This window comes from Mytilus galloprovincialis, chromosome 9, assembly GCF_965363235.1.
Source record: "Mytilus galloprovincialis chromosome 9, xbMytGall1.hap1.1, whole genome shotgun sequence".
In the NCBI taxonomy this organism is placed as follows: Eukaryota; Metazoa; Mollusca; class Bivalvia; order Mytilida; family Mytilidae; genus Mytilus; species Mytilus galloprovincialis.
Window position 1 is genome coordinate 60,893,479 of NC_134846.1, and position 26,383 is coordinate 60,919,861.

Consider the following 26,383-nt stretch of genomic DNA (forward strand, 5'->3'; position numbering starts at 1 on the left):
TGTTTGTTCATTTGTTGACGACGTGCTTTCGTTTCAGATCTCGAGCTAATAACCATATTCTTATTTTAGATAAATAAACAAGACGTTTTGATAGAAGTCGTGTGGACGTTGAAGCACTAATGAAATAGGACAATACATTTTGAAAACCTCTACAGATGGATGACAGCAATAAACTATATTAATTATGGCAGTGATATAACAGTTGATTGAGCTTTACAAAACTCTCAATGACATAGTTATTATGGACAGACTCCATGGATTATGATAAATTATTAATTCATAGAAAATGTTACTTAAAATAATCAAAAGATACCATTAACTCTAATTTTCTAAATTTCTTAAATTGTTGTACATGATTTTTTCGGTCGGTTTCAATTTTCGCATTAGTAAAATAATACTAATTAAAATTAGCTTGACTTTAGCATCTAGCCTTTGTGCATTAAATAAATTAATATTTTTTTTCTTTTAAATGAAATTGAGAAAGGAAATGGTGAATATGTCAAAGCGACAACCACCCGACCATAGAGCAAACAACAGCCGAAGGCAACCAATGGGTCTTCAATGTAGCGAGAATTCCCGCACCCGTAGGTGTCCTTCAGCTGGCCCCTAAAATATGCATAATAGTACAGTGATAATGGACGTCATACTAAACTCCGAATTATACACAAGAAACTAAAATTTAAAATAATACAAGACTAACAAAGGCCAGAGGCTCCTGACTTGGGACAGGCACAAAATTGCGGCGGGGTTAAACATGTTTATGAGATCTCAACCCTCCCCCTATACCTCTAGCCAATGTAGAAAAGTAAAACAATAACAATACGCACATTAAAATTTTAAATGGAATGTATTCACACTTAAAGGATAATAGTAATGGGACATTATTTTTTAGAATCAACTTTTAGAAATTAGTGAATTTGATATCATGGTATTATGAAATTAAATTATGATTTATTTTTAATTATTTTGTGTATATTATCTACCACTTCGTTACTAAAGTAATTGTTCTTTATGAAACATTTATTATACGATAAACAAGAAATCTTACAAGAAACATTTTTCGTAGTTTTATATTAAAGAGATAGCGAACATACCAATGTAATGAGAACAAACTCTATAAAAGGAATATTGACAATAAATCCTCGGGTACGTCGAACGGATACGCGTTGTCTCTTAATATGCGAGTGGGCGTTTGGCATTTGCGCCGATCTGCATTTCTTTTGCGCCGATTTTTCTTTATTTTCGCCGATTGTGTACAGGTAGACTACAGACAGCATTCGCTATTAACAATGTTTGGATACAAAAAGAATTTATATTTATTCAATAATATGAATGATTGTACTACACAGTTGTGATCATTTCACAGTCTGAACCTTCGATTTCCTCATCTGTACTGGCTTCGATTTTTGGTTTTCTTTTACGCACTTTCTCAGTCGACTTTTGTGGACTACGTTTTGTCAGTTTGATTTTGTCGAGAGGTTCCTGGAATAAAACAAGATTGTGTTTCTTGAAAATAATCAAAGGAAAATCACTCCTTAAAAATAAGAGAAATTCAAAAGACATTTACTACCGAACGTGACTTATTCTAGATTGTGACTGTTTTGCTGAGTGTGAATTCGCATTACTATAAGACGTGTTACGGTACTTATCTATCCCAAATTCATGTATTTAGTTTGATGTTATATTTGTAATTCTCATCGGATTTTGTCAAATTTGTTGACGTCTTTTCTAATATATAATATAGAATGAAATTCAAAACAGTGTGGCTGTGGTCATTGATTTACACATTAAATTCATCCATTGACTGGGACAATTTAGGTGAACGTTTGTATGTAACGACCACTTCTCACTATGTACTTTTTAAAGACACTTAAACTATGGGGTCACCAAAGGTTCTCAACACCTTAATAAAGTAATTCGAAAAATTAACCAGAAATAACGCGATGTTTTGATTTATATCAATTATATAAATCAAAACATAAAGGTTATTCCTGATTAATTTTTCGAATTATTTTATAATTAAAGGCGTTAAGAAATCTTTGGTGACCCCACAGTTTAAATGTCTATCGTAGGTACGTCGTGAACAGTGGTCGTTACAGACAAACGTTCACGTAAATTGTCCCAGTCAATGGATGAATTTAATGTGTCAATCAATGGCCACAGCCACACTGTTTTGAATTTCATTCTAGTTAATTGCTATTAATAAGTATTGCAATGTGCATTGTGGTTAAATGTAATATCAGTATTTAGTTCAATTATAATCTTAAATCGATCCTACTTCTATCTTATTTTTGAGATATAGTTTTTTCATATGTGACGTCATTTTTTGTGCTGTTTCAGAAGTTCAAATGTGACGTAATTTTTGTGCCTTTTCACCAATTCGTATGTGACGTCATTTTTATGACTTTTTGCGTTGAGGCCTGGACTAAGTCGGGTGTATCTATTTTCTGTTTTGGTCTTTGTTTTATGTATCCGGGTTTTGTTTTCTGTAATTAGTTAATACTTCAGTTTTATCATGTATATCTTTTATATTCATTTGATAAAATTTACTGTTAGCAATAGCATAAATTGTTCTAAATAAATAACAAGGATGTTCTTATCCCAAGCAGAAAACCCTAACCGTATTTGGCACAACCTTTTTCAACTTCTGATCCTCAGTGCTGTACAATTTTGTACTTTTTTTTTACTTTTGAACTTTTATATCTGGGCGTCACTGGTAAGTCTTGTGTGGAAGTGGGGCGTTTTTGGCGTATTGAATTTTAAACCCGATGCCTTTTGTTATCTATTATTCATGTTATTCGTTGTCCAATACGTTCTCCTATTTATTTGTATTGTAGTCCTGTAATTGTATGTTGTCATTTTAATGTTATATTTAACATTGCCATTAAAGTGCGAGGTTTGGCATGCCACAAAACCAGCTTCAACCCACCATTTTTTCTTTAAAAATGTCCTGTGCCAAGTCAGGAAAATGGCCATTGTTATATCATAGTTCGTTTCTGTGTGTGTAACATTTTAACGTTGTGTTACCGTTGTGTCGTTTGTTTTCTCTTATATTTGAGTGTGAATTCACATTACTATAAGACGTGTCACGGTACTTTTCTATCCCAAATTCATGTATTTGATTTTGATGTTATATTTGTTATTCTCATCGGATTTTGTCTAATGCTTAGTCCGTTTCTGTGTGTGTAACAATTTAATATTGTGTCGTTGTTCTCCTCTTATATTTAATGCGTTTCCCTCAGTTTTAGTTTGTTACCCCAATTTAGTTTTTTCTCCATAGATTTACGAATTTTGAACAGCGGTATACTACTGTTGCCTTATTTATGCTATGTTAAATTAATACTGTCAAATTTTCTTCACATAAACTGTAAATAGCTCGTGATCACAAACTTCTTGCTCTATGTTTTAGGCAATTTCTCTAAATAATAAACAGTGAACCGATTAAACATTGTATATAAACACTATGATATACTGATATGGAAAATATGATTTCATAAAATTATATGCATTTACATAGAATTTGATTATATGGTTTTAAAGTGCCAAGATTGTTAAACAGTAATTTATTAACAAATAATATAGATAGAAGTTTGATTATTTCTGTTAACTGACTGTGAGAGTTCAAGTATAATACTTATTGGTCGATATTTTGAATCATTTTTATTTTAAATTTTAACTCATTCAACTGCATTTATATAAATATTAAGAAAAAGATATATAAAGAATTTAAACAATCAATTTGGATAAAATATCTATGAATGTATAGATTACATATGAAATCGCAGTAAAATAGTATACTATGTACCTTTTCAATAACATTAAAAGATGTTCCTGATCCCATTGATCTATCATCTGTATCCGGACCTTGTACCAACAACGTCTTTGTTTTCTTCGTTGATTTTAATATGATGCTGATCTAGTTTAAAAACGGTTATAGTTTGAAAAAAGATAAGAAAGAAATAAAAAACTGAAATGCATGACTGCAATATCGTTGTATTTTTTTTTTATCCCATTCTGAATATACCTGTTTAATTGATCATGTGTTCTTACAGAGCACCACTCATTCTAGATGGAAATACATTTCAAATTACTACACTTTCTCAAAAATGTATTTGAACTTGAACGTGTAAAACCAATGTAGTTTAAAGAAATCATCTTTATACCTAATTGTTGTTTTGATCAAAATAAATCAATAGTTCTGGCTGAGTTCGGTGAACATTTATGTACTTACATTTGATTTATGTATTTAGGCTTTGATAAAGGACTTTTCGTTTATAATTTTCCTTGGAGTTAAGTATTCATCCTTTTGTCCCACCTAAACGATTAGAGAAATATTTAGTTCAAAGATGTATAAACTCCTCAACACAAGATAAGATGAGTCGAGCCCATGTACTTTGTATGGATTTTGATACAAATGATATTGTATGTGAAGAAATTATATAAGCACTCACCTCTTCGTGCAGAAACAGATAAAATACTATGAAAAATGAACCCTGAAAGTATAATAAGCAATATACCTCAGAATAATTGAAATGAAAACAAACATGTATTCTTATATAATGTATTAATATATTTACAATTCAGTGGCGATTGCTACATATGGATAAAATCAACCTTATACAAAAACATGTATTGCGCCCTTAAATTAAATCCTGTTGATTGAAGAACCAGTCTTGCAATGTGTTATGTATGGGTTTTTTTAATACCAAAAAAAGTAAATTTGGGATATAAACCAAGAAGATGTAGCTCAAAACTGCAACAAAAAATACAGCTGTATATTCTGATTTGTAAGTTGATTTTTTTTAAAGATTAAAGATATTGTATTAAATAAATTTCCAGTATTAAATACCGACCTGAAGACAATTCATCAAGGCATACAAATACTTTAAAATGGCATCATGCATCTTGAGTGAAATAAATGCAAAGGACCATACGACAGTAACTAATATCAATTGTGTCCAGAGTCCTCTCATGTGAATTCTACAAAATAAAAGAATAGGGTAGAACAATATTTATTTTTTGTTTTATATCCTCAATGCTCTTCCACTTCGTACTGTATTTGGTCCTTTTAACCTTTTTGGATTCGAGCATCACTGATAAGTCTTTTGTAGACTAAACGAGCGACTCGCGCAAATAAAAAATGTATTCCTGGTATCTATGAATTTATTTAAAGAGAAACCTTCAGGGCAGGATTCATACGATGTAGTCCTGTACTGAAAATTCAAAATGGTAATAACTTAATTTATATTTTTCGTTTAAAATTATATAGTAAGCTGGGGGTTATTTCATAACAAAATGAACAACAGAACAACTCCGTCGGCTTTCTGTCTTAAAATTGAGTTCATTATAAATTTTAAATTCAAAATCAGAAACTCCAAATCATAGAAATAAAAAGAAGTTATCTCTGTCGTAACTTGTGTAATCACTCAACATTTGCCTTTTCACTACGTGCAATGTACAACGCTCCAGCTTGTTTAATGATATTGGCATTATACATGTACTTGGGTCTTTAAGATACATTATAGTCCTCTGTGTCGTGTATTATCCCAAGAATTTATATCATTTTAAGATTAAATTCAAACGTATTTTATTAAAGGTCATTCGTGTACATATTGTAAAACTATTTACCTAACCCGAACAATAACACACTGCATCGAATAAGGAACATGTTTCGAATGTTGGAAATTATTTTTCCTCAATTTAATTGATCAATGATGTGTTATTATTCTGAGAAGTTTCTCTTTCCGCATCATATGAACGTTTCATGTATCAGTATTAGTGCACACTACATTTCTTAAAGCAATACTATTCATAAACTCTCATGAACAATATGAAAAATGAACAAAACCATGTGAGTCGTGCGACAATAAGACAGCAACTCAATAATGACAAAATACCTTTTCAATTAATAAACTTGTATTAATACCACAAGTCAAGCTGAACGTCAATAATATAATGATTCTATCCATAGAGATAAATTTCATGTTCATTTAATATTTTAGACAATTCATTTCGTTGTTATCCATTCGTTTGATGTGTTTGAACTTCTGATTTTGCCATTTGATTGGGGACTTTCCTTTTTGAATTTTCCTTGGAGTTCAGTATTTTTGTGATTTTACTTTTTATTTTTCACTATAGTAGTCCTCAAACAATACGTACATTAGTTAAAATATATAGTTGAGCTAAGGTCGGCAACATGAAAATGCAGCTTTTTGTGACTAACACGATTCTTAATTGTGACTGTAGTCTTAGTTGATCCGAAAACAAATTCAGGTAGTGTCTGGAGATGTGAAATGTGGCTGTTTATATCCTGAGGTTTAAGAATTGATTTTTATACCAACGTAGACTAATCTGTCAACCCGACTAAAATACAAACGCTCCAACAGATTTAAAAAGAATCAACAACACACTGTCTACAACTACTCTAGAGAGCGTAATACAAGATGTAGACACCGACCAAGCAAACTCTTGTCAACCAGTTGCAAGACACGATGGAAACCTGTAGTCCATATAATCTCTGCAGTCTAGTTACAAATAGCTGAATACATATTTTCAAGAACGATAAAGAAAAACTGCCTTTATCAGACAGAAGGCTCTTCTTAGCAGTGGCTTCAACAACAAAAAACGAAATTGTAGAACACGATATGAACAAATGAAAAATGAAATAATAATACAACATGTCTGTAAAACATATGTTATAAACAGACTTCAGTAGTGTCATCAGTTGTAATTGGAGGAATAGACTGTTGCTGGTAAAACTAATAAAACAGTAGCTAAACATTGTACTTACGTAATGATTTTGTTGGTTTTTTCACTTTTTGTGTAAGAATTTTCATTCTGTTCTTTTGCTGTGAATATCATGACCATTATATTTACCTAAAAATATGCAATTCCAATATTTAAGAATCACCATAAAAAAAAACCGAACTTACTGTTTAACACTCACAGACTGAATGATATAATATCAAATGAAATAGCACCCGTATTTTCGAGTAAGCAAGATAAAGTTAAACTTAGCTTCAAGTGTCGTTTTCTTTCCACCTAGAAGACAATGGTTTAATATGACGTAGTAATTCTAACCTACAGTGTATAAATCTGGCAATTACAAGGACTGTTATTTTAGAGAAAACATTTAAAAGCCATGACCTTTGGCATATTGATAGCACTAAATAAGGATAGATGTACTGTTTAATTGTTCATGTGAATGGTAACTAATTCTACAACAGTAGTAAACTCACCGCAATGATTCCGACAGCTGGTCCACAGAAAAGCCACAGGTTATCCCAGTCAACCCAGCACCTACGTAAAAAAAGTTACTTTCATATAAGTCAATATACACCAATGCAACACCGTTCTATGATTAATTAATTGATAGTTTGAAGTATCAAATGGAATAATATGTTTCAAGTGCAACATGTTATATCATTAGTAGCCCATGAACGACGCTTTACAATGAATAAATTATATAGTGAACAACTAAAACTCCACATTATCTTTTATTAAGAAAGATAATTTCAACGACGAACAACAGGACCCATTACGAAGTAATAGCGGACAAGTTAGATACCGTAAACATATATGTGCAACTCAAATCTAAAAGTTGTACTTTATAAAAGCTCTACATGAAACAATCTTTCGAAAAATTCGTCACGTTTTTTCCATTGTTGTATATTAAATCATTCATATCTTTCCATCTTTTGTCATGTTTTGTTTTGTTATAATACGCTTTTATTTTAAAGATATTTGAAATGCTATCAAAGTGCCTTATTTCTTTAGTTCGTATTATAGTTATCTTGTTACAATAAATGTCTTGTCTCAGAACAAATCTTGTAACTAGACTGTCATATTGCACTCTTATTGTGCTTGTTAAAAACCACAGGACACGAGTATCACCAAAACGATTTTGACATACGTAATTAACAATACAGAACACTCTATCTGTATGAAAAACGTATTTGATATCAAATTTGCAGTTCATCTTATAGTTCAATGTAATAAATGAAACGTCCATCATATTTAATTTCCTGGCAATGGTGAAGCAAATCGTGTGTCGCATTGTGACATGCTATGAGTGACCTGATGTCTGATTCTGATAAACGATATTTTCTTCTAAAGATACATTCTATGGAATTATAAAGACAGCAAAAGGAAAGACTTGACTAATCCTTAAAAGCTGTTTATAAAAATCACTTTTAAAAGAGGCGGAAAGATATTAAGGAGGATTAAAAAAGGTCGATTAAAAAACGGGTAAATTCGAAAAATTATCAACATTGAGTTACCCTACCGAAACAGGGGTTAAACTATGAACATTTCCTACTCCATCTGTGATACCAGCCGTTTTAATTCTTTTAACGATGATGAACCATACCCAGTGATTTGGTAAAACATAAAAAACGGATTAGTAAATGTATCTGGCCTGATCTGAAGATATCTTAACCATTTATAATGGGAATTTTCTAAACATAAAAAGGTTGACCAATGGAAAAAGTTTGAAATGAAGACGCGATTTTCAATGATAATGTATACTAAAAGTTTACACTATTGTAAGCAGCAACAAAAATCTTAAAAACTAAAAGCACGCACCCTTTCAAAACAAAGCCCGAGACAGGGACAGAAGTTTCTAGTACACTTTATCAACCTGTATGATAATGAATGACCTGTTGGTGACCTTCTGCTGTTGTCTGCTCTATGGTCGGGTTGTTGTCTCTTTGGCACATTCCCCATTTCCATTCTCAATTTTAAAATTCGTTAGAAATTGGTGGTCGGTGATAGTTCGTAACCGGATAGGATAGGAGGACGAAAGTGTGGCTACGACATATCGACCATATCTGTAAAAGGTTAATTCCATAACGTTGACAAAAATCATGACGGTGTCCCTTAATGTCGGAGGGATGACTTTTATCATTTGGAAATATAGGTTTGATAGCTTCATTGTAAGTAATGAGCATCTACCAAGCAAACATGTTATGAAAATTCAGCCCTCGAATATCGTGTCAAGTGGGGAGTAAATAGTTATTAACCAATCCGAATTGTCAATTACTTAATGTAAAGTCATCAAAGACACCAGGCTTATTGTTCTTTTAGATGAGTAATTTTAAAGCTCGTTAATTGAATCTCAATTATCAGTTACCAGACTAATACCCCACTATGTCAGCCCCGAAGAGTGTATTTTTAAATACACTGGGTCGATGTCACTGTTGCTGGAAGTTTTTCTCCGAGCCTATCACAAAGCCTGTAGCTGTCACTTATGTGGTGCCATGAATTATCAATGATAAAATAATATTGTAATTGAACTGTTTACATTTTTTAAAATTGTTCCATAGACTAAAGAAAATTTTCCCAGTTGAATATTTTCACCTTAGCTGCATTTTCGAACCCTTTCAGAATTTTTTGTCCTTAATTTCCTTTCAATTTCATATTTTAGTTTTGAATTTAATCTATTTTTATTCGAGCGTCACTGAATAGTCTTTTGTTGACAAAACGTGTGTCTGGCATTCAAAATTCAAAATCATAAGCTTACAGTCTTAAATGGATTTATTTATATTCATCAGTGGCTCGTACTTTATTTGGCCTTTTTAACTTTTTTGGATTCGAGCGTCACTGATGAGTCTTTTGTAGACGAAACGCGCGTCTGGCGTATATACTAAATTTAGTCCTGGTATCTATGATGAGTTTATCTCAAATCAAAACAGTTAGTTGGACAAATCAAGGTTTATGAAAATTATGTCATTGGCACTCATGATTCATCTCTTTATTTGTCAATGTTTTCATGGAGGAAGAAAACTGTTGGTTTTTATTATTTGTACATTCTAAATTGAACTGAAGATGCGGTTTATAATTTAATACTAAGAAAATTACCCTACTTATTTCTGCACGGAATCACTGCTAAATAGCCATTGATAGATTCCGTAGGTGATTAATTTCGCCAGCGTGGAATCGACCCAGTGGTTGTTAAACGTTATCAAAGATACCAGGCGTATCATTTATTAAACTAGTTATAAAACCAGGTTTAATCTACCATTTCTACATAAGAAAATACTGTACCAAAATAGGAATATGTCAATTGTTTTCTATTCGTTTAATGTGTTTGAGCTTTTGATTTTGTCATTTGACATTTCGTTTTATATTTTCCTTGCAGTTCAGTATTTTTTTAATTTTTTTTTTCATGCTCAAAGTGATAGATTCTATCAACATAGTCATCAATCTCTAAATTATTCAGCAAAAGGATATTAACTTTATAGCGGAACATAATGGTGGCTTCTGGAGGATTTAAAGATATATGAACTAATTGCAACAGCACGTTTGCTTTCTTTGGGAAATGTACTTCAATATATAAAGAACAAAGTGAGGCAATATTCATTTGAATAATCCTAGGCAAAAGACATAAAAATAAACCTGAAATAAAACTAAGAATAAACAATACTATATATTGCAAGGGCAAATAGAAAGCATGAAGATAAGTAAAAAACTTTAAACTTTAAATGCCATGAACTCTCATGATAAAGGGTCACCTAAATTGTACATGCAACTCCATCTAGCAGTTTGTGATTGCCTTGTGACGTCACTAACCAATGGAAACACATCAAAAGAGAAAATCATCTAAAGTTATTGACATAATAATAAATTAATACAATTTGACTGGTTCATGTAACTGAATTTATTTATGACAAATTTCGGCTTAGATCAGCTTTTATTTTAGTTTTCACTATAATCTTGACAAACTATGTAAGGTCCTTATTTTTAATATCACCAGTAAAAACAAAACACTAAAACACCATTTGGCACTTACATGTCCTTAGCATAGTATCCATCACCTTGGGAACCTATAAAGGCACCAACTAAAATTCCAGGAATAACTGAAATATAATTATACAAAAAGTGATGTCAGTGTTTTTTTTTATCTTTCTATAACTCCAATTATACTATATGTTAACAGATTTGTCACTATTATATAAATGAAAGTAGCATAGCTTTTAAAAATCAGAAGCAAACATGAAAACAGTATACTAAAGATAGTTTAATAAATCTGCAATTTACAAACAAACATGAACTTTTGAAATAATTCGACACAAAACTATCGATAAAAGAAAGATAACTCTAAGTTTACGGAAGGTACTAACCCCATCCTAGGAAATAATATCTAACCTGTCCACCAGATTCATTCAGCTCGCCGTGGGAATGTGCTGAGTATGTTATTACTATATATAAATTAAATGCTTCATTCATCAACCAGGAATAGGTCGACAAAAAGAAATAATGAAGTAAAACTGAGCTGATTTGGCAAACTATCTGTAAAATAGACGATAATCAAGTATAATAATAAAACAAACTGTGGTGGAGGGTTCTCTATTTCTATTATTCACTTGATTATCCTTGTTTGTTGGATTTCTTGTTGATTAGTTTTTATTTTTCTAAGTAGTCAGCAGTGGGCTGTTGTTTATTGTAACGTCATATTTCCTTTTTATATTTGGTGTCGGGTTGGGTTTTTTTTACTATTGTCTTTTCTCTTATCCCTTTGGCTCTCATCCCTCATTTTCTAATTCGTCTTTATCTTTTAAAGTGTCATTTCCTATCTCGTCCGTTAGTTTATGTTTGATGATTTTTTTGTGGACAGCGAATAATGCCTCAACTTCTACATAATGCAGACATAAATAAATTATTATTTTCAGGACTTGTTCTACTTCCAGAATGAGATGGTTGAAATAAGAATCGTACATATAAATAATTTCCAAGATAGAAAATAAAGAAAATTAACAGCTATGAAAATTGTTTACCTTATAGTCATAAAGATCTATTCCACACATAAATAGCTGACTGAATATTATTGACACGGACAGATTTTTATGAAGAGATGCTGTGCATGATGTAGTTCTGAAATAACATCGGTATATAACATATATGTTGCATCATGATTATATATTAATATATTTGATTATTAATTTTTAAATATTCAATTCATATCTAAATTTCATGTCTACCTTTGTATCAATTCTATTCAAAATACAAGATTACAATAGACTGTTCTCAAAACAGTACGATTAAAAATATTTATGCGTTATATTACCAAAGTGATATAAATTTTTATCTGTCATTATAATTGTCTTAACTTTCAATGAAATATGAAGGAAATAAATTTAACGACAAAAATATTTGTAAATATATAAACATACTTATAATAAAGATGAACAACAAGTGTGGCTAGGCACATGAGAGCTGATGCTAAACATCCAAGGTATGATGCAACATTCATTAAAATTGGTCTTCTATAACCTTTATCCCACTGGAATAGAAATCAAAATCTTTTTAAAAATTGCATCAGACAAATATTTAAAATATTTAATATTAGTAGAATCTTATTAGAACAATGTCTATTTTATTTTACACAACAATCAACAAGCAATTGCATTTAAGTGTATGTTTACTTGACTTTGAATCAAAGTAATTTACTGGAAAAAGCAACTGATCGAGATGAAAGAAAGTAGCAATATACAGATTAACATTATAATAATGACCCACATGAAATGATTTCTTAGATACGCCTAAGAATGAGATTGACTGTGTTATATTTTAAGCACTGTCCACGTCCACTTAAAAGGTTGGGGTTTCTATCGAAAATAATGTAATTATATATAACTATGTCCATTCTTAAATATAAAAAGCACAGGTTCCCAAGATAACGTATAGATACTATGTTATACGTACATTGACATTATACATATCTGTTGTTGCAGCAAACACTCCAGGACGTCGGCAATGGCAAACTACAGACTTTACATCGAAGTGTTCAACTTTACAGTCATCTGACAACCAAGACCATATATATTTTCTGTTTAAAAATGATTCATAGCCTTTATGTAAAACCTTTCATAGGAAGATGGTTAAAATGGAATATAGCTTTCCACTCACCTTGTCTCAACGTCAGAATTGTCCAAGAAAGGAAGAAAAGAGCGGATAAAAAGAGATGTTGAATTTACATGTGAGACAAAGACTTTATGAATCCAGGTTATCTTAATTGTTACTTTCAAGACGAGGGGATAAAACAGTACAATACTTTGTTTATCAAGCAACTAAAAAGTCTTTTTTTAAGTTCTGTCTTATTTCTATCTTATTCGATATATCAAGCAAAGTATACATAAATACAATGCCTTTCGCTTTTTTTTCTTAAAATACATCAAGTTTTATCATATCTATTATAACAATATAAGTATTTTTTGACATTAGTATTTTAAAATCTTATTCAGCATTATCCCGTTGAGTTATCATTATTTTCTAGGGATTTTACTTACTGTGTACCATTATTTCCTTCATGTCTGACTCTCACACACTCCGGATTGGAAATATTAAATGACTGAAACATGCAAAAAAGAGAACGTAAGAGAACAAATAGTCATACAAAAAGTAAGAAAAGGGGGTTGAAATACATGGCAACACCATGGTCAAAAGAATTAAATGCTTAAGTATGACACATCTGAAACGAATAAAGCCTAATCAAGGGAAATTTTGTCTGCCATTTGTTTTTGTTTTTTTTTAACTTGCAGAGAGCGTCGGATATTTAAAAATCCTGCGCCGCAAAATTAACGCCCCGATTAAGTGATTCGTATAGCGTAGAAGTTAAAAAGGGGATAATTTCTATTAAACGGAGTACAGGCAATTAAAATGAAATCAGTTATAATATATTTGTGTAGTTATGTATATTACGAAAAAAAGATTTGCAGAATTGGTTGCCTGCAGTATCTGATTTACTATATTATTACCCTATTATCTTTGGTGGATTTTTACTTTTTAGCTCACCTGGCCCGAAGGGCCAAGTGAGCTTTTCCCATCACTTGGCGTCCGTCGTCCGTCGAACGTCGTCCGTCGTCGTCGTCGTCGTCCGTCGTCGTTAACTTTTACAAAAATCTTCTCCTCTGAAACTACTGGGCCAAATTAAACCAAACTTGGCCACAATCATCATTTGGGTATCTAGTTTAAAAAATGTGTGGCGTGACCCGGCCAACCAACTAAGATGGCCGCCATGGCTAAAAATAGAACATAGGGGTAAAATGCAGTTTTTGGCTTATAACTCAAAAACCAAAGCATTTAGAGCAAATCTGACATGGGGTAAAATTGTTTATCAGGTCAAAATCTTTCTGCCTACAAATTTTCAGATGAATCCGACAACCCGTTGTTGGGTTGCTGCCCCTGAATTGGTAATTTTAGGGATTTTTTGCTGTTTTTGGTTATTATCTTGAATATTATTATAGATAGAGATAAACTGTAAACAGCAATAATGTTCAGCAAAGTTAGATTTACAAATAAGTCAACAGGACCAAAATGGTCAGTTGACCCCTTTAGGAGTAATTGACCTTTATAGTCAATTTTTAACCATTTTTCGTAAATCTTAGAAATCTTTTACAAAAATCTTCTCCTCTGAAACTACTGGGCCAAATTAATCCAAACTTGGCCACAATCATCATTGGGGTATCTAGTTTTAAAAATGTGTGGTGTGACCCGGCCAACCAACCAAGATGGCCGCCATGGCTAAAAATAGAACATAGGGGTAAAATGCAGTTTTTGGCTTATAACTCAAAAACCAAAGCTTTAGAGCAAATTTGACATGGTGTAAAATTGTTTATCAGGTCAAGATCTTTCTGCCCTCGAATTTTGAGATGAATCCGACAACCCGTTGTTGGGTTGCTGCCCCTGAATTGGTAATTTTAAGGAAATTTTACTGTTTTTGGTTTTTATCTTGAAAATTATTATAGATAGAAATAAACTGTAGACAGCAATAATGTTCAGCAAAGTAAGATTTACAAATAAGTCAACATGACCGAAATGGTCAGTTGACCCATATAGGAGTTATTGCCCTTTATAGTCAATTTTTAACCATTTTTGTAAATCTTAGTAATCTTTTACAAAAATCTTCTCCTCTGAAACTACTGGGCCAAATTAATCCAAACTTATCCACAATCATCTTTGGGGTATCTAGTTTTAAAAATGTGTCCGATGACCCGGCCATCCAATCAAGATGGCCGCCATGGCTAAAAATAGAACATAGGGTTAAAATGCAGTTTTTGGCTTATAACTCAAAAACCAAAGCGTTTAGAGCAAATCTGACACGGGGTTAAATTGTTTATCAGGTCAAGATCTATCTGCCCCGAAATTTTCAGATGAATCGGACAACCCGTTGTTGGGTTCCTGCCCCTGAATTGGTAATTTTAAGGAAATTTTGCTGTTTTTGGTTATTGTCTTGAATATTATTATAGATAGAGATAAACTGTAAACAGCAATAATGTTCAGCAAAGTAAGATTTACAAATAAGTCAACATGACCGAAATGGTCAATTGACCCCCTAAGGAGTTATTGTCCTTTATAGTCAATTTTCAACAATTTTTATAAAATTTGTAAATTTTTACTAACATTTTTCACTGAAACTACTGGGCCAAGTTCATTATAGATAGAGATAATTGTAAGCAGCAAGGATGTTCAGTAAAGTAAGATGTACGAACACATCACCATCACCAAAATACAATTTTGTCATGAATCCATCTGCTTCCTTTGTTTAATAGTCACATAGACCAAGGTGAGTGACACAGGCTCTTTAGAGCCTCTAGTTCTAAGGCATAATAGATTTACACTTGTATACTTACATTTAGAATAGGAAAGTTTAAAATGATAGGCGTTGACAGGTTGTTTACAAATGGCATACCACCATTAGCATGTATGTATACTGCTATGACTGGAGTATTGACATTGTCTTCTTTATTTTTGCTGTAAATAAATATATAATCATTACTTTGAATACTGTTGAGTACAAGGTATACTTTTTACGTTCATTTTATAATTGATGTGTTTCCCTCGGTTTAAGTTTGTAGCCCAGATTTGTCTTATCTCAATCGATTTATGAATTTTGAACAGAGGTACACTGTGGTTGCCTTTACATTGTATAATACACAAGGTTCATCCACATCCACATCTCATCTTATATTTCCTGATATAGCACGGCTAGACTAAATGTCTTTGAATAATCACCAGGTACGCTAGTAATAAAAGACTCGGGAATCAAAAGTATATGAAACATTTTTTCAGGCATTTTACCTTCTACATGAACGGAACGCTAAAACTGCTTATTCAAACGCTTTTCCTTTTTCAGGAAATGTAATGATTGTCATGAATATATTTTTTCGTCATTATCAGTTGTTATTTAATTTCATTTTTAGTGCTTTTATAATATCAATACAACTGGAATTTTTCTGTTATTAAATTTTATATTACCTTTTATATTCATGTGTTGGGAGATATCTGGCTAAATGTCGATAACGGAAGCTTGATGTCTCTAGGAAGACTATACCTAAAATTTAAAGTTATGTGAAATTGAGAATGGAAATGGGGATATTTCAAAGAAACAACCATCCGAATAAAGAGCAGACAACAGCCGAAGGCCACCAATGGGTCTTCAACGCAGCGAGAAAATCCTCAATCTAATTAAAAACCGATCTCTCATCGCTCCCGTTTACTGATATGTCGCGTGGGAGCGCGACATATCAGAAACAGGAGCGATGAGAGATTGGTTTTTAATTAGATTGGAAAATCCTGCACCCGGAGGTGATCCTTGAATGGCCCCTTAATAAAATTGTGTACAGTTCAGTAAAAATTGACGTCAAAGTAAACTAAAATTAAAAACACATACAAGACTAACAAAGGCCAGAGGCTCCTGATTTAGGAGTTAGGACAGGCGCAAAAATTCGGCAGGGTTGAATGTGTCCAATCTAATTTAATCACAGGATTGAATATATCAAACACACACTCTCCTTTATACACACATGTAATAAGAGTTATTTTTCTATCAATTCGAGTGTAATCACCTGAAAATATATATATAGATTCTACCACTGCATCGAGTGTGATACGATATTTATTCACTCGAGACAGTTAAATTTTCAAATTTAAAAGCGAGGCTCGAAGAAATAGAGAAATATTATTACCAGCGTGAATAAGAGAGTTACAAATTGTAAACAATGTTCTCTAGATGAAGACCATTTGATTTCTTTTACTTGAGTGTGTTTGTGTATTTCGTTGAGTTGTTGTCTCATAAACGCATACGACTAATTGCCCTTTTTCAACTACTATAACAGTTCTAAGAAAAAAAAGCCACAGTTATGCATATTTCCTTATGATAACATGAAAGAAGAATGTTTACTGTATTTAGATTTTGAATGCAGAAATAATCATAAATTGTCGTTGTTTTTTAAATGAGACTTCTTATATGCGCAGTTTTAAAAATCATAATTGATACTTTTTCTAGACGGATATAAAGAACCCGTGAGTTTCTATCAAATATAAAACAACACTGTATCAATTTAGTTGTTTGTCAAACTGAAGATTAGAAACACGTCTTTCAGTGCCAAATCACAACTAACCTGGTACAGCAGAAATATTTTCCGTGTCTACCACACTCTGAAGTAATTCGATACTTCCATATTTGCTGGACATTCCATCATTAATATCCTTGACATCTGGGAAAGCAAATCCGTGAAATTGATTGATTCCTTGCATTGTAACCTTGAACTCTGAAAAAAGGGACAAAAGATACCAGAGGGACAGTCAAACTCATCGATCGTAAAAAGATTAATGTCAAAATGTTTAGGTTTTTTTTTCTCAATCATGTGTTCCTACTGTTAACTGTAATAATAAAAGTGGTGAACTTCAAATTTTGTTCTCTGTAATTTACATTGTCAAATTTCCGTTGTAGAGTTATATAGCTCCTCAAAAAGAAATACATCGTTTACATTAAGGCAACTGAGAGGCGAAGGATACCAAAGGATTTTTGAAGAAAAAAACATAACAAAGGAAACTGAAGGATGAGCAACACTTACCCAAATAGAATCAGCATTGGTCAATACTCGTTAAAATGAAAATATATACACGAGTCTAAATTGAAAACTACGTTCAAACCTATGATTGCGTTGGATAAAAACCGCAATTTTTATACGTGTGCATGTAAAACAAATTTCGTTGTAGAAGTGTCTAAAAACAGCATAAACAACATTTTCCAAAAGACCAAAAAAGTGAAAAAGTATATTTAAACAAAACGCATTTGACTAACAGGTCGAACAACTGATGTTCTTTAACCCTGCTGACTGCCATTGGCGATTGCCAAATAAAATTGATCACAAGATGTAACAAAATGGATCTTAATATAAATTTAATACTTAACAAAAAAAATTTTTTTTAATATATATATATATATATATATCCCGAAAACGTTACCTGCGAGTTACCTGGTAAAGGGCAATAAAATCAGTACAAATGGGAACAAATGTGAGATGTTTTATAGGAATCACCTGTGCATACATGTCGAGCATACCATATATTCTAATGTTAACAGAAAAAAAACAAGAAAAAAAACAGGAGAAAAACGAGAAACTAAATCGAACTTCAATGCAATTTTTATTTTATCATTATTATTTGTTCATCCAAATGTTCATAAAAATAAACAAGTGAAACTCTGAGCTACTGCTCACTGATGATACCTTCGTCTAAATATTTTGGTACACATGAGGAACAAAAATGAACATGCAATTTTAAATCAATATGGGAAACATTACATAGGAAACCGATTATTGACTTCAGTTCACGATAATTTAATATGTGTACCTATGTTTTCTTTGGAAATGATAACATCCGCCTCTTCATAGCGTTTAACTAGTCTATCTTGGAAATGGTATTCCAAGCTCTTTGCGATGATATCAGCAAACCGTTTCATAACACTCAATAAATGATCGGCTTCAACACCAGCAGGTTTAGTTTTGTTCCATCCAATACCGTTCTTACTGCTAAGCAAGTTGTCAACTATACCAATTATCATCTAATGAAGAAAACAATAATAATCTAAATCTTATTTTACTCATATTTATGAGGTTATTAATAGATGTGAATATTGAGCGATTGCTTAGAGTACTACTATTCAGCAGGCATACTTTTACTAGATGCATCATTGCTATTGTATAGGCGATCTGCAATTGAAACGATTTTCTTAAATGGGAGAGTAAAAAACTTAAAATAACAAATATGGGTCTTAAGAAATCAGGAAAATCTCTTATGCATAAAATGATATTTGATTAGTGGCTTTAATCTTTAAATTTGCTCTTCGCTAGACATTTATTTTTTTCGAAGAACACAAAAATGTGCATGTCCAAACCACTTCTTTAGTATTTAATCCGTATCTCCTTTTATCCATATGATATTCAACTTAATGTTTTAAAATTTACCTGTGAAAAAGTATTGGTTTGGTCAACAGTAGGGTAGACAACTCCAATTCGTTCAAACTGTTTGTCGCCGTCATTCAGCATCTCTTTATCTAGAACGATTGCCTTAACAAAAGAAACGCATACAATAATGTTTAAACTTATGATACTTTGATATATGTTTAGAAATATAGAATTAAATCTCTTGAACAATTAATGTCGCTTGAAATTATTGCTACATTGTTTCAGGTAAATACGCATTTTTTCACGCGCTTCAGTTTATAATTGTATTAAACTTTACCATACAAATTGTTCAATGATTTTGTGTATAAAACTATTCAAAAGCAAATCTTTTCTGAGGATTTTGTTAAAATAACGCATTATCTTAACTAATCTATGTACACTTCTATTAAAGTAAAACTTCGCCATTAATTTTAATTCATATAAAAAATAAACAACATTGTTTTTTTTTTAATTTGAAGTTTGATATTGGCTTTCAATCAACCTTTACAAAATAACTCCTAACGTATGGTGTTTGCTCACTTCAATAAGAACAACGTGCCTGATTAACCAATCGATAGCAGTACATATGCAAGTAAACCAGAACACGACAGGCTTAAAGCCATAGTTGTCAAAGACTAATAGAAATACTTGATAAACCGTTAATCAAATACCTCTGCTTGTGTATTAGTAATGACTTCCAATAAATCAATCACTGTAGCTATATCGATTGGATTGGTATATATGTTTTGTGCTGTATGATTGAGAAGTTCGTCGGCAAATTCTAATATTGATATCTCCTCTATATATGGTCCTAGCAAAGACTCTAATATCTGAAATTAAACAGCATGCAGTGAAATTGATTGATTTCACTATTTAATTTCGGCATTTAATTTATTTCAATAATTTTAATGTTTGTTGACTTCCTAACGAGAAGTTTTTTTAAGATAATCGATTAAATGTAAAGGACTAGTTATGGTGTTCTCTGGTTTGCCGTGTAACATGTGTATACATATGTAAATTATTTCAAATATGAATAGAATATCGGATATTGAATGTAAGAAGCCAGTAAGCAGTATTTTAAATTAACAGTATAATAGGAATTCCCTTGCTATAAAACACGAAGAAAATTATGTTTCCGTTATAATATTTGCATCTGTCCTCAAAGAACTCCATAGCAATCAAAATGAAAATACTATATTTTTTTTATTTTAATTCTGTCTTTACCTGGAATTTTAAGTCTCGCAGTTCTTCTGAAATACAGTGATCAATGTACGGTTCATTCCAGATACCTTCGTTCTGTTCGGTTCTGTTACATTTTCGGGTGGCGTTACCTTTGAGAAATGGCAATAATTCATTTAATGTATAACAACTTGGTATAAATATAGAACAAGAATTCAAATCGTCAAATGTTCGGATGGCATTGGTTTTTTAACTGATTGTTTTTTTTCTAAATTTCTTTGCACATATCATTAATGATTTAATTCATTACGACTTAAGTTATATTTTGGCTGAAGGTTGTAATTTATACCGCATAAGATACGGTGCCAACACACTATATTCCTCAACAAATAAACTGTTAGTTTTTTTCTCGGCCTCCAACTACTATATCTTTAAAGATGAGAAGCCTATTCCTTCAACACCCCGTATAACCCCGATACAAATGAATCCGGACGTTGACGTGTTCGAAGCGATAATCAGGACAACATTTGGGATGACAACAATTTCGAATGCCTCTCTAGAACTCATTTGAGTATATATAAATATGTCAATGTGCAAGTTAGTTTATTTATTCAATTATAAAGTTGTTGTAAGTTATAGATATTGCTTAGAACGTTTGATAAAACTGCTAGATGCAAAACGCACATACATGGTGCAATTTCATACGTTTTATGAGATAAACAATGCTGAATATCTTTTCGTGCATACACTTTTGCGTATTAATATCTTAAGCAATAATAAATAACTATACATTGAATTACTGCGTGCCTTCAAATATTCACTAGAACTCAAAATAAACGCAATATCATACTTCTTAAGTTTTCTCTTATCTGTATCGTTCGTCTTACCAAATGTGTCGAGTTCGTTGTGCGTTTTTAAATAATCACTGTACAGTTTGTTGACAAAAAACGTCATTAATCACATTCTTATTAAGGTATTCGAGATGGCATCGACGACCCTTTTTCTGTATGTTATTGTAAATTTTTATCTGTTAACTTAGTCGAAGTTGTTGAACATATCATATCAGTCATCCAAAGCCAAAATTACAATGTTTAACCAGTGTATATCTAATAGGAATGTTTCTATTGAAAATTGGGACTTTCAACGTTATTCCAGATGAAATAAACTGTTAATAAATTTATTCCAGAGAAAATAAAGTTTCAAAAAGTGTAGTACTGCCAAAAAAAAACTTTAATGACTATTTCTTTTCATAATTTGAGGCTCTTTCAAATGTCGATGTTAGTCCAAATTCGCCTAAACGAAAGCTTGAACTTAGTTTACCGAGTGCCTTAGATGGCATTCCAACTGTTTTATTTTTACATATAATGTGGTGTGTTGGCCAGTGAGACAACTTTCCACCAAAGTTTAAACGAAGTACCTACAGGTGTATAAAGCGAATCATTACTATAGTTCAACATATGAAGTAAAACTATACCGTATAGTCAGCTATAAAAGGCCCCGATATATTAAAAAAAGTGAAACATATAAAACTAGGAAACTAAGTTAGGAGCCTGTAATTCAGTGGTTGTCGTTTGTTGATGTGTTACATAAAAATATTTGTTTTTCGTTCTTTTTTATACATAAATAAGGCCGTTAGTTTTCTCGTTTGAATAATATTACATTATCATTTCGGGGCCTTTTATAGCTAACTACATTGTATGTAGTATGGGCGTTGCTCATTGTTGCAGGCCGTACAGTGATCTATTAATTTCTGTGTCATTTTGGCTTCTTGTGGAGAGTTGTCTCATTGGCAATCATACCACATATCCTATTTTTATTTTATATATAACGTTATATGAATTATTTATCAACGAAAAAAAATATGACTGATCTATAAAAACAATGTACTAGAGGCTTCAGACGATGGAAAGACACGAAAAAGAATGTGGGATTAAACATGTAAGCCCTCAACCCTCTTCTAAACCTGGGATACTGGTGTAACAGCACAACATGATAAAACCAACTGTATAATTGCAATTGGCTCAACTCAAAATGTCGGTCCAGGCACAAAAAACATATACATGTACATACAATATTGACAAAAGTGTTATTGTAGTAACTGAAAGTTATTTCAAAGCAAATTACAACTAAGAGGTAAATCATGTTACTAAAGTATCAGATAGTATATATCCAACGCAAACAGGTAAAGACGTAATAACACGTATTAACTTGACGTGCAATGCCAAATATAAGTATTAAAACAGTATCGAGATCTAGAGTGTATACGATTTTATGAGTTCTCATAAGTGTGCATATATTGTATTAATGTTAAGTGATGTTTTGATTTACAGGTACAGCAAAACTTTCTACTTTGTAGTCAAATTATTTTTGTTCATCTATGCAAGAATTTGGTAAAGGGTGACTGAGAGATCTACTAGTAGATATGGTCACTTTGGTCTTTTTCCGACCGATAGTAAAACCTGCCCGAAGTTGGTCACCCGTTTAGATGTGTGGGATGTAAAAGTACGCAGTCACGTCCAGTCTGAATGGGAATTCAAGATCCAATGTATCGTATAGAGAGAGCACTATGCTCACTACACTGTACGAACCTTGCGAAAACTTTATGAGGGGTCCATAAATGACATGTTGCAAGGCAAAATGTGTGTCCTTATTCAATATACCTCATGTTATCCAGTGGCAGTCCAAACTTCCCTGATGTAATTCCAGAGGGCCTCCTTCCTGGACCTACATGAAGTATGTGTTGCTGCTTTGTGCTTATCCTGAACATGCATGGAATATTTGCAAGTGAACGTTAAGGGAGTTCGCTTCTCAGTTTCAAAGTAATTAACTTTTCAAAACACTAGTTTATATTGATAAGGAATGAGTAAAGGAATCCAAAGAGCAAAAAAAATATGTAGGTCACCGTGCTTGTTTTCGAGATATGAGCCATTGGAATTTTGGCGGGAAACTATTCTCTCTTGACTTTTCATAGCTTTATCATTGACAAGTTAAAGTTCTCAAAAACTGTTAAAAAGTAATTAAAATTTTATAAGACTTTTACAGATGGCTTATCATTATACATGTTAAAGAATTTCGAAAAAGAAAAAAATTACATGTTCATTTTATACACATACTCTTTAGCCTTAATGTAACTCTGTTGTAATCCATGACCCCCTTGGACTCGCCTCTGCTAGCCTATTCAGGCCAAAAGCCTATAATTCATTGATTATTTTTGATTGCTGTCTATATCAAAAAGATTTGTTTTTGAGACAACTCTTCACAAGATACCAAAAGACACAAAAATGAACAACTATAGGCCAACGTACGGCCTTCAACAATGAGCAAAGCCCATAACGCATAGTCAGTTATAAAACACACCGAAATGACAAATGTAAAACACTTCAAACGAGAAAACTAACGGTCTAATTTATGCATAAAATAGTGAACAAAAAAATATATATATAACCACTGAATTACACGCTTCGGGCTTCGGACAGGCACATACAGAATATGACGAGATTAACAAACAAAAAATACATGTTAGCGGGCACCCAACCCTCCCTTAACCGGGGACAGTGGTGTATCCGTACATTGAATGTCGTATGGTAAATACTTTAAAAAAATTATATCAAATTAGAAATCGGACCTGTGTATCTGTATGCTCAGTCAGTGATATTTGCATCTCGGGTAATTGTGTTTTCCTACCAATTTACAGTTTCGTATACATAAGGATTTTTTTGGCATTATACCTAGAGTGTTTCGACAATACAATGGATATTATGGGTTGCTGTCTGCATGTTATGGTGGAAAATTAATTTTTTAAAACATGTATATTGGTTAAAATCATATTAAAGCATAATTTAATACATGCAAAATTCATTGACAAACGCAATATTGTCGCAACGAAGCGTACAGTATAAAAAGGTGTTATGACAACAAAGCGTACACAACATGAAAATGAAGACACTTTTAAACTTGTATTTTTTTGTTTCTAGATACAACATAAACCAACGATCTTTATAAATTTGTTAATTTTAAATTGTGAAGTTTTCAAAAATGTATTTTTTAAAACTATGAGGCACGAGAAACATTAAGTTTTGAATATTTAAAAATACCAAACACGTTTTATCATTGATATTGTCGTGCGTTTTGTGATGTTTGTGTACAAAAATGTCACAAATTTCAAAAACCTTTGAGTAAGTAATGAGTATTATGGCAAAGAATATATTGAAGCAGAATATGCGAAGAATATATATTGAATTTTCTTTAAAAAAATTAATTCCTTATTGTCTGAACTCAGTGCTACACGGTGTGTTCGATTCGAACGCGTCAACGTCCGGTTTTATCTGTATCGGGGTTATACAGGGTGTTCAATATCAAATAAAAATTGAAAGAGGGGTGACACATTTCATCTTCGCGGATTTAATTCAAAGCAAGGGTTCTTGAATCTATACGAAATACTGTAATATAAGCTTATTAGGTAAGAATTTCCAAACCAAAACCTTGCGTCTAAAAATAAAATAAAAAATTGTGTAATTTAATCATTGAAATAAAAAAAAAAATACTACTGTGGCTTTGGTGACTTCATTTAAAAATTTCCAAAATATGATATTTTTGTGTCTAGTCTATATTTATTCAGACTGTTTGAATATCAATATCATATAAATTCATATGCAGATTTTTTAACAAAAGCACATGATCTTTTATTATATTACAATGAGGAAAACAGAAACTCATAAGAATAAATTAAAAAAAAATACTAGATACAAGAGACAATTAAAAAAAAAATAACTTTGCTCGCTCGAATCATATTTTTGGAACAGTTGTCTAAAGAACTAGCCATCAAATTGGTGTGGCCCAATAGAATATGCCAGAGAACAGTTACCTTCCTGGAATTCTATTTTCTGATCTTCATTTCCAGGACACTGTACTGCAATAGTATTCACGGCAGGTGTTCTCTTCCATACTATATTTTCAACTATTTCTTCATTGCACTGAGCACCTGTAAAAATATTATATTTAACACTATTACAAAAGTCTACCCAGTATCTTTTTATAAACTGTCTGACCATTCAAACAGCTACACTATCAAAGACATTCTTCCTTATTTAAAGAAACGTATGAAAAAACTTGATTCTAAGCATTTTTAGTCACTGTACAACACTTTATCAATGGAACATTACTTACCTATTACATCACTACAGTGCTTGTTACAACTGGCTGCTCCTTCCTCATCAGAAAAGCATTCCTTTTCTGAAATAATCAAAAAGGGACTTCACCAATTGAAACATTTTACCTCAGGTGCATATGTTATACAATACTACGCATTTCTTTTCATTGCTAGTTCAAATCTTTTTTGTGGAAAAGATGCTTATAATAAATCGATTTTACCTAATAAATTCTTATGGTATTCAGAACTCATACAAACTAACTTACATTTAGCAAATTTGTACCGATACGTATCTGAAATTTAGCCTTATCTTAAAACTACCATTCGAAAAGTTATCATTATGTTCATGTACATGTTTTAAATTACAAACATAGTTTGCTAAAACCTTTTCAAATTTTACTTCGCCGATACAGTTAACTTATGCGACTCACCATAAATTCCAGATGGCCACCTCATTCGCATGGCTCCTCTCGTTCCAATTCTAAAATCAGCCCATTGGACGACGTTTCCACAATACATATATGTGCAAGATCTGTGTATTTCTTGTGTTTCGGCATGATCCTTCACGTCGTTCCAAATATTAAGATGACTTATGCCACCAACAAAAGCTAAGTTTGAATTAAAAGTTGAATTTTGTTGCCGAAAAGCTTGTCCCAGTACAAACTCTCCTCCACCAGGAATAGCCTTCATAAAATCATCATTTCTTCCATTTTTAACTTTGTCACCATCCTGATAGAATGTCCATGAACCATCTGTCAAAATGCATTGATCAAATTTGGAGTTTTTTAAAAAGATTTCACCAAGATTCTAGCTCGGTTCAAAAGCA

The 26,383-nt window shown here is 32.0% G+C and overlaps 1 protein-coding gene across 2 annotated transcripts in view; it reads right to left on the reverse strand.

The window, feature by feature from the left end:
* Nucleotides 1-1,054: 1,054 nt before the first annotated feature.
* The window catches only part of LOC143045510 (adhesion G protein-coupled receptor L2-like), a 29,562-nt gene continuing 4,233 nt past the window's right edge, over nt 1,055-26,383 (reverse strand). For both annotated transcript variants that reach the window (XM_076218065.1, XM_076218067.1), the window contains exons 5-26: nt 25,989-26,309; nt 25,575-25,640; nt 25,273-25,389; nt 20,454-20,560; nt 19,901-20,059; nt 19,251-19,352; nt 18,637-18,847; nt 17,400-17,549; nt 16,255-16,330; nt 15,630-15,750; nt 13,287-13,348; nt 12,703-12,826; nt 12,171-12,280; nt 11,775-11,871; nt 11,121-11,289; nt 10,790-10,856; nt 7,239-7,299; nt 6,791-6,876; nt 4,854-4,980; nt 4,452-4,493; nt 3,806-3,916; nt 1,055-1,482 (exon numbers count right to left, since the gene is read on the reverse strand). In XM_076218065.1, coding sequence (XP_076074180.1) covers nt 1,342-1,482; nt 3,806-3,916; nt 4,452-4,493; nt 4,854-4,980; nt 6,791-6,876; nt 7,239-7,299; nt 10,790-10,856; nt 11,121-11,289; nt 11,775-11,871; nt 12,171-12,280; nt 12,703-12,826; nt 13,287-13,348; nt 15,630-15,750; nt 16,255-16,330; nt 17,400-17,549; nt 18,637-18,847; nt 19,251-19,352; nt 19,901-20,059; nt 20,454-20,560; nt 25,273-25,389; nt 25,575-25,640; nt 25,989-26,309 — 2,627 coding nt within the window. In that variant the 3' untranslated portion in view covers nt 1,055-1,341. The remainder of the gene's footprint in view (nt 1,483-3,805; nt 3,917-4,451; nt 4,494-4,853; nt 4,981-6,790; nt 6,877-7,238; nt 7,300-10,789; nt 10,857-11,120; nt 11,290-11,774; nt 11,872-12,170; nt 12,281-12,702; nt 12,827-13,286; nt 13,349-15,629; nt 15,751-16,254; nt 16,331-17,399; nt 17,550-18,636; nt 18,848-19,250; nt 19,353-19,900; nt 20,060-20,453; nt 20,561-25,272; nt 25,390-25,574; nt 25,641-25,988; nt 26,310-26,383) is intronic.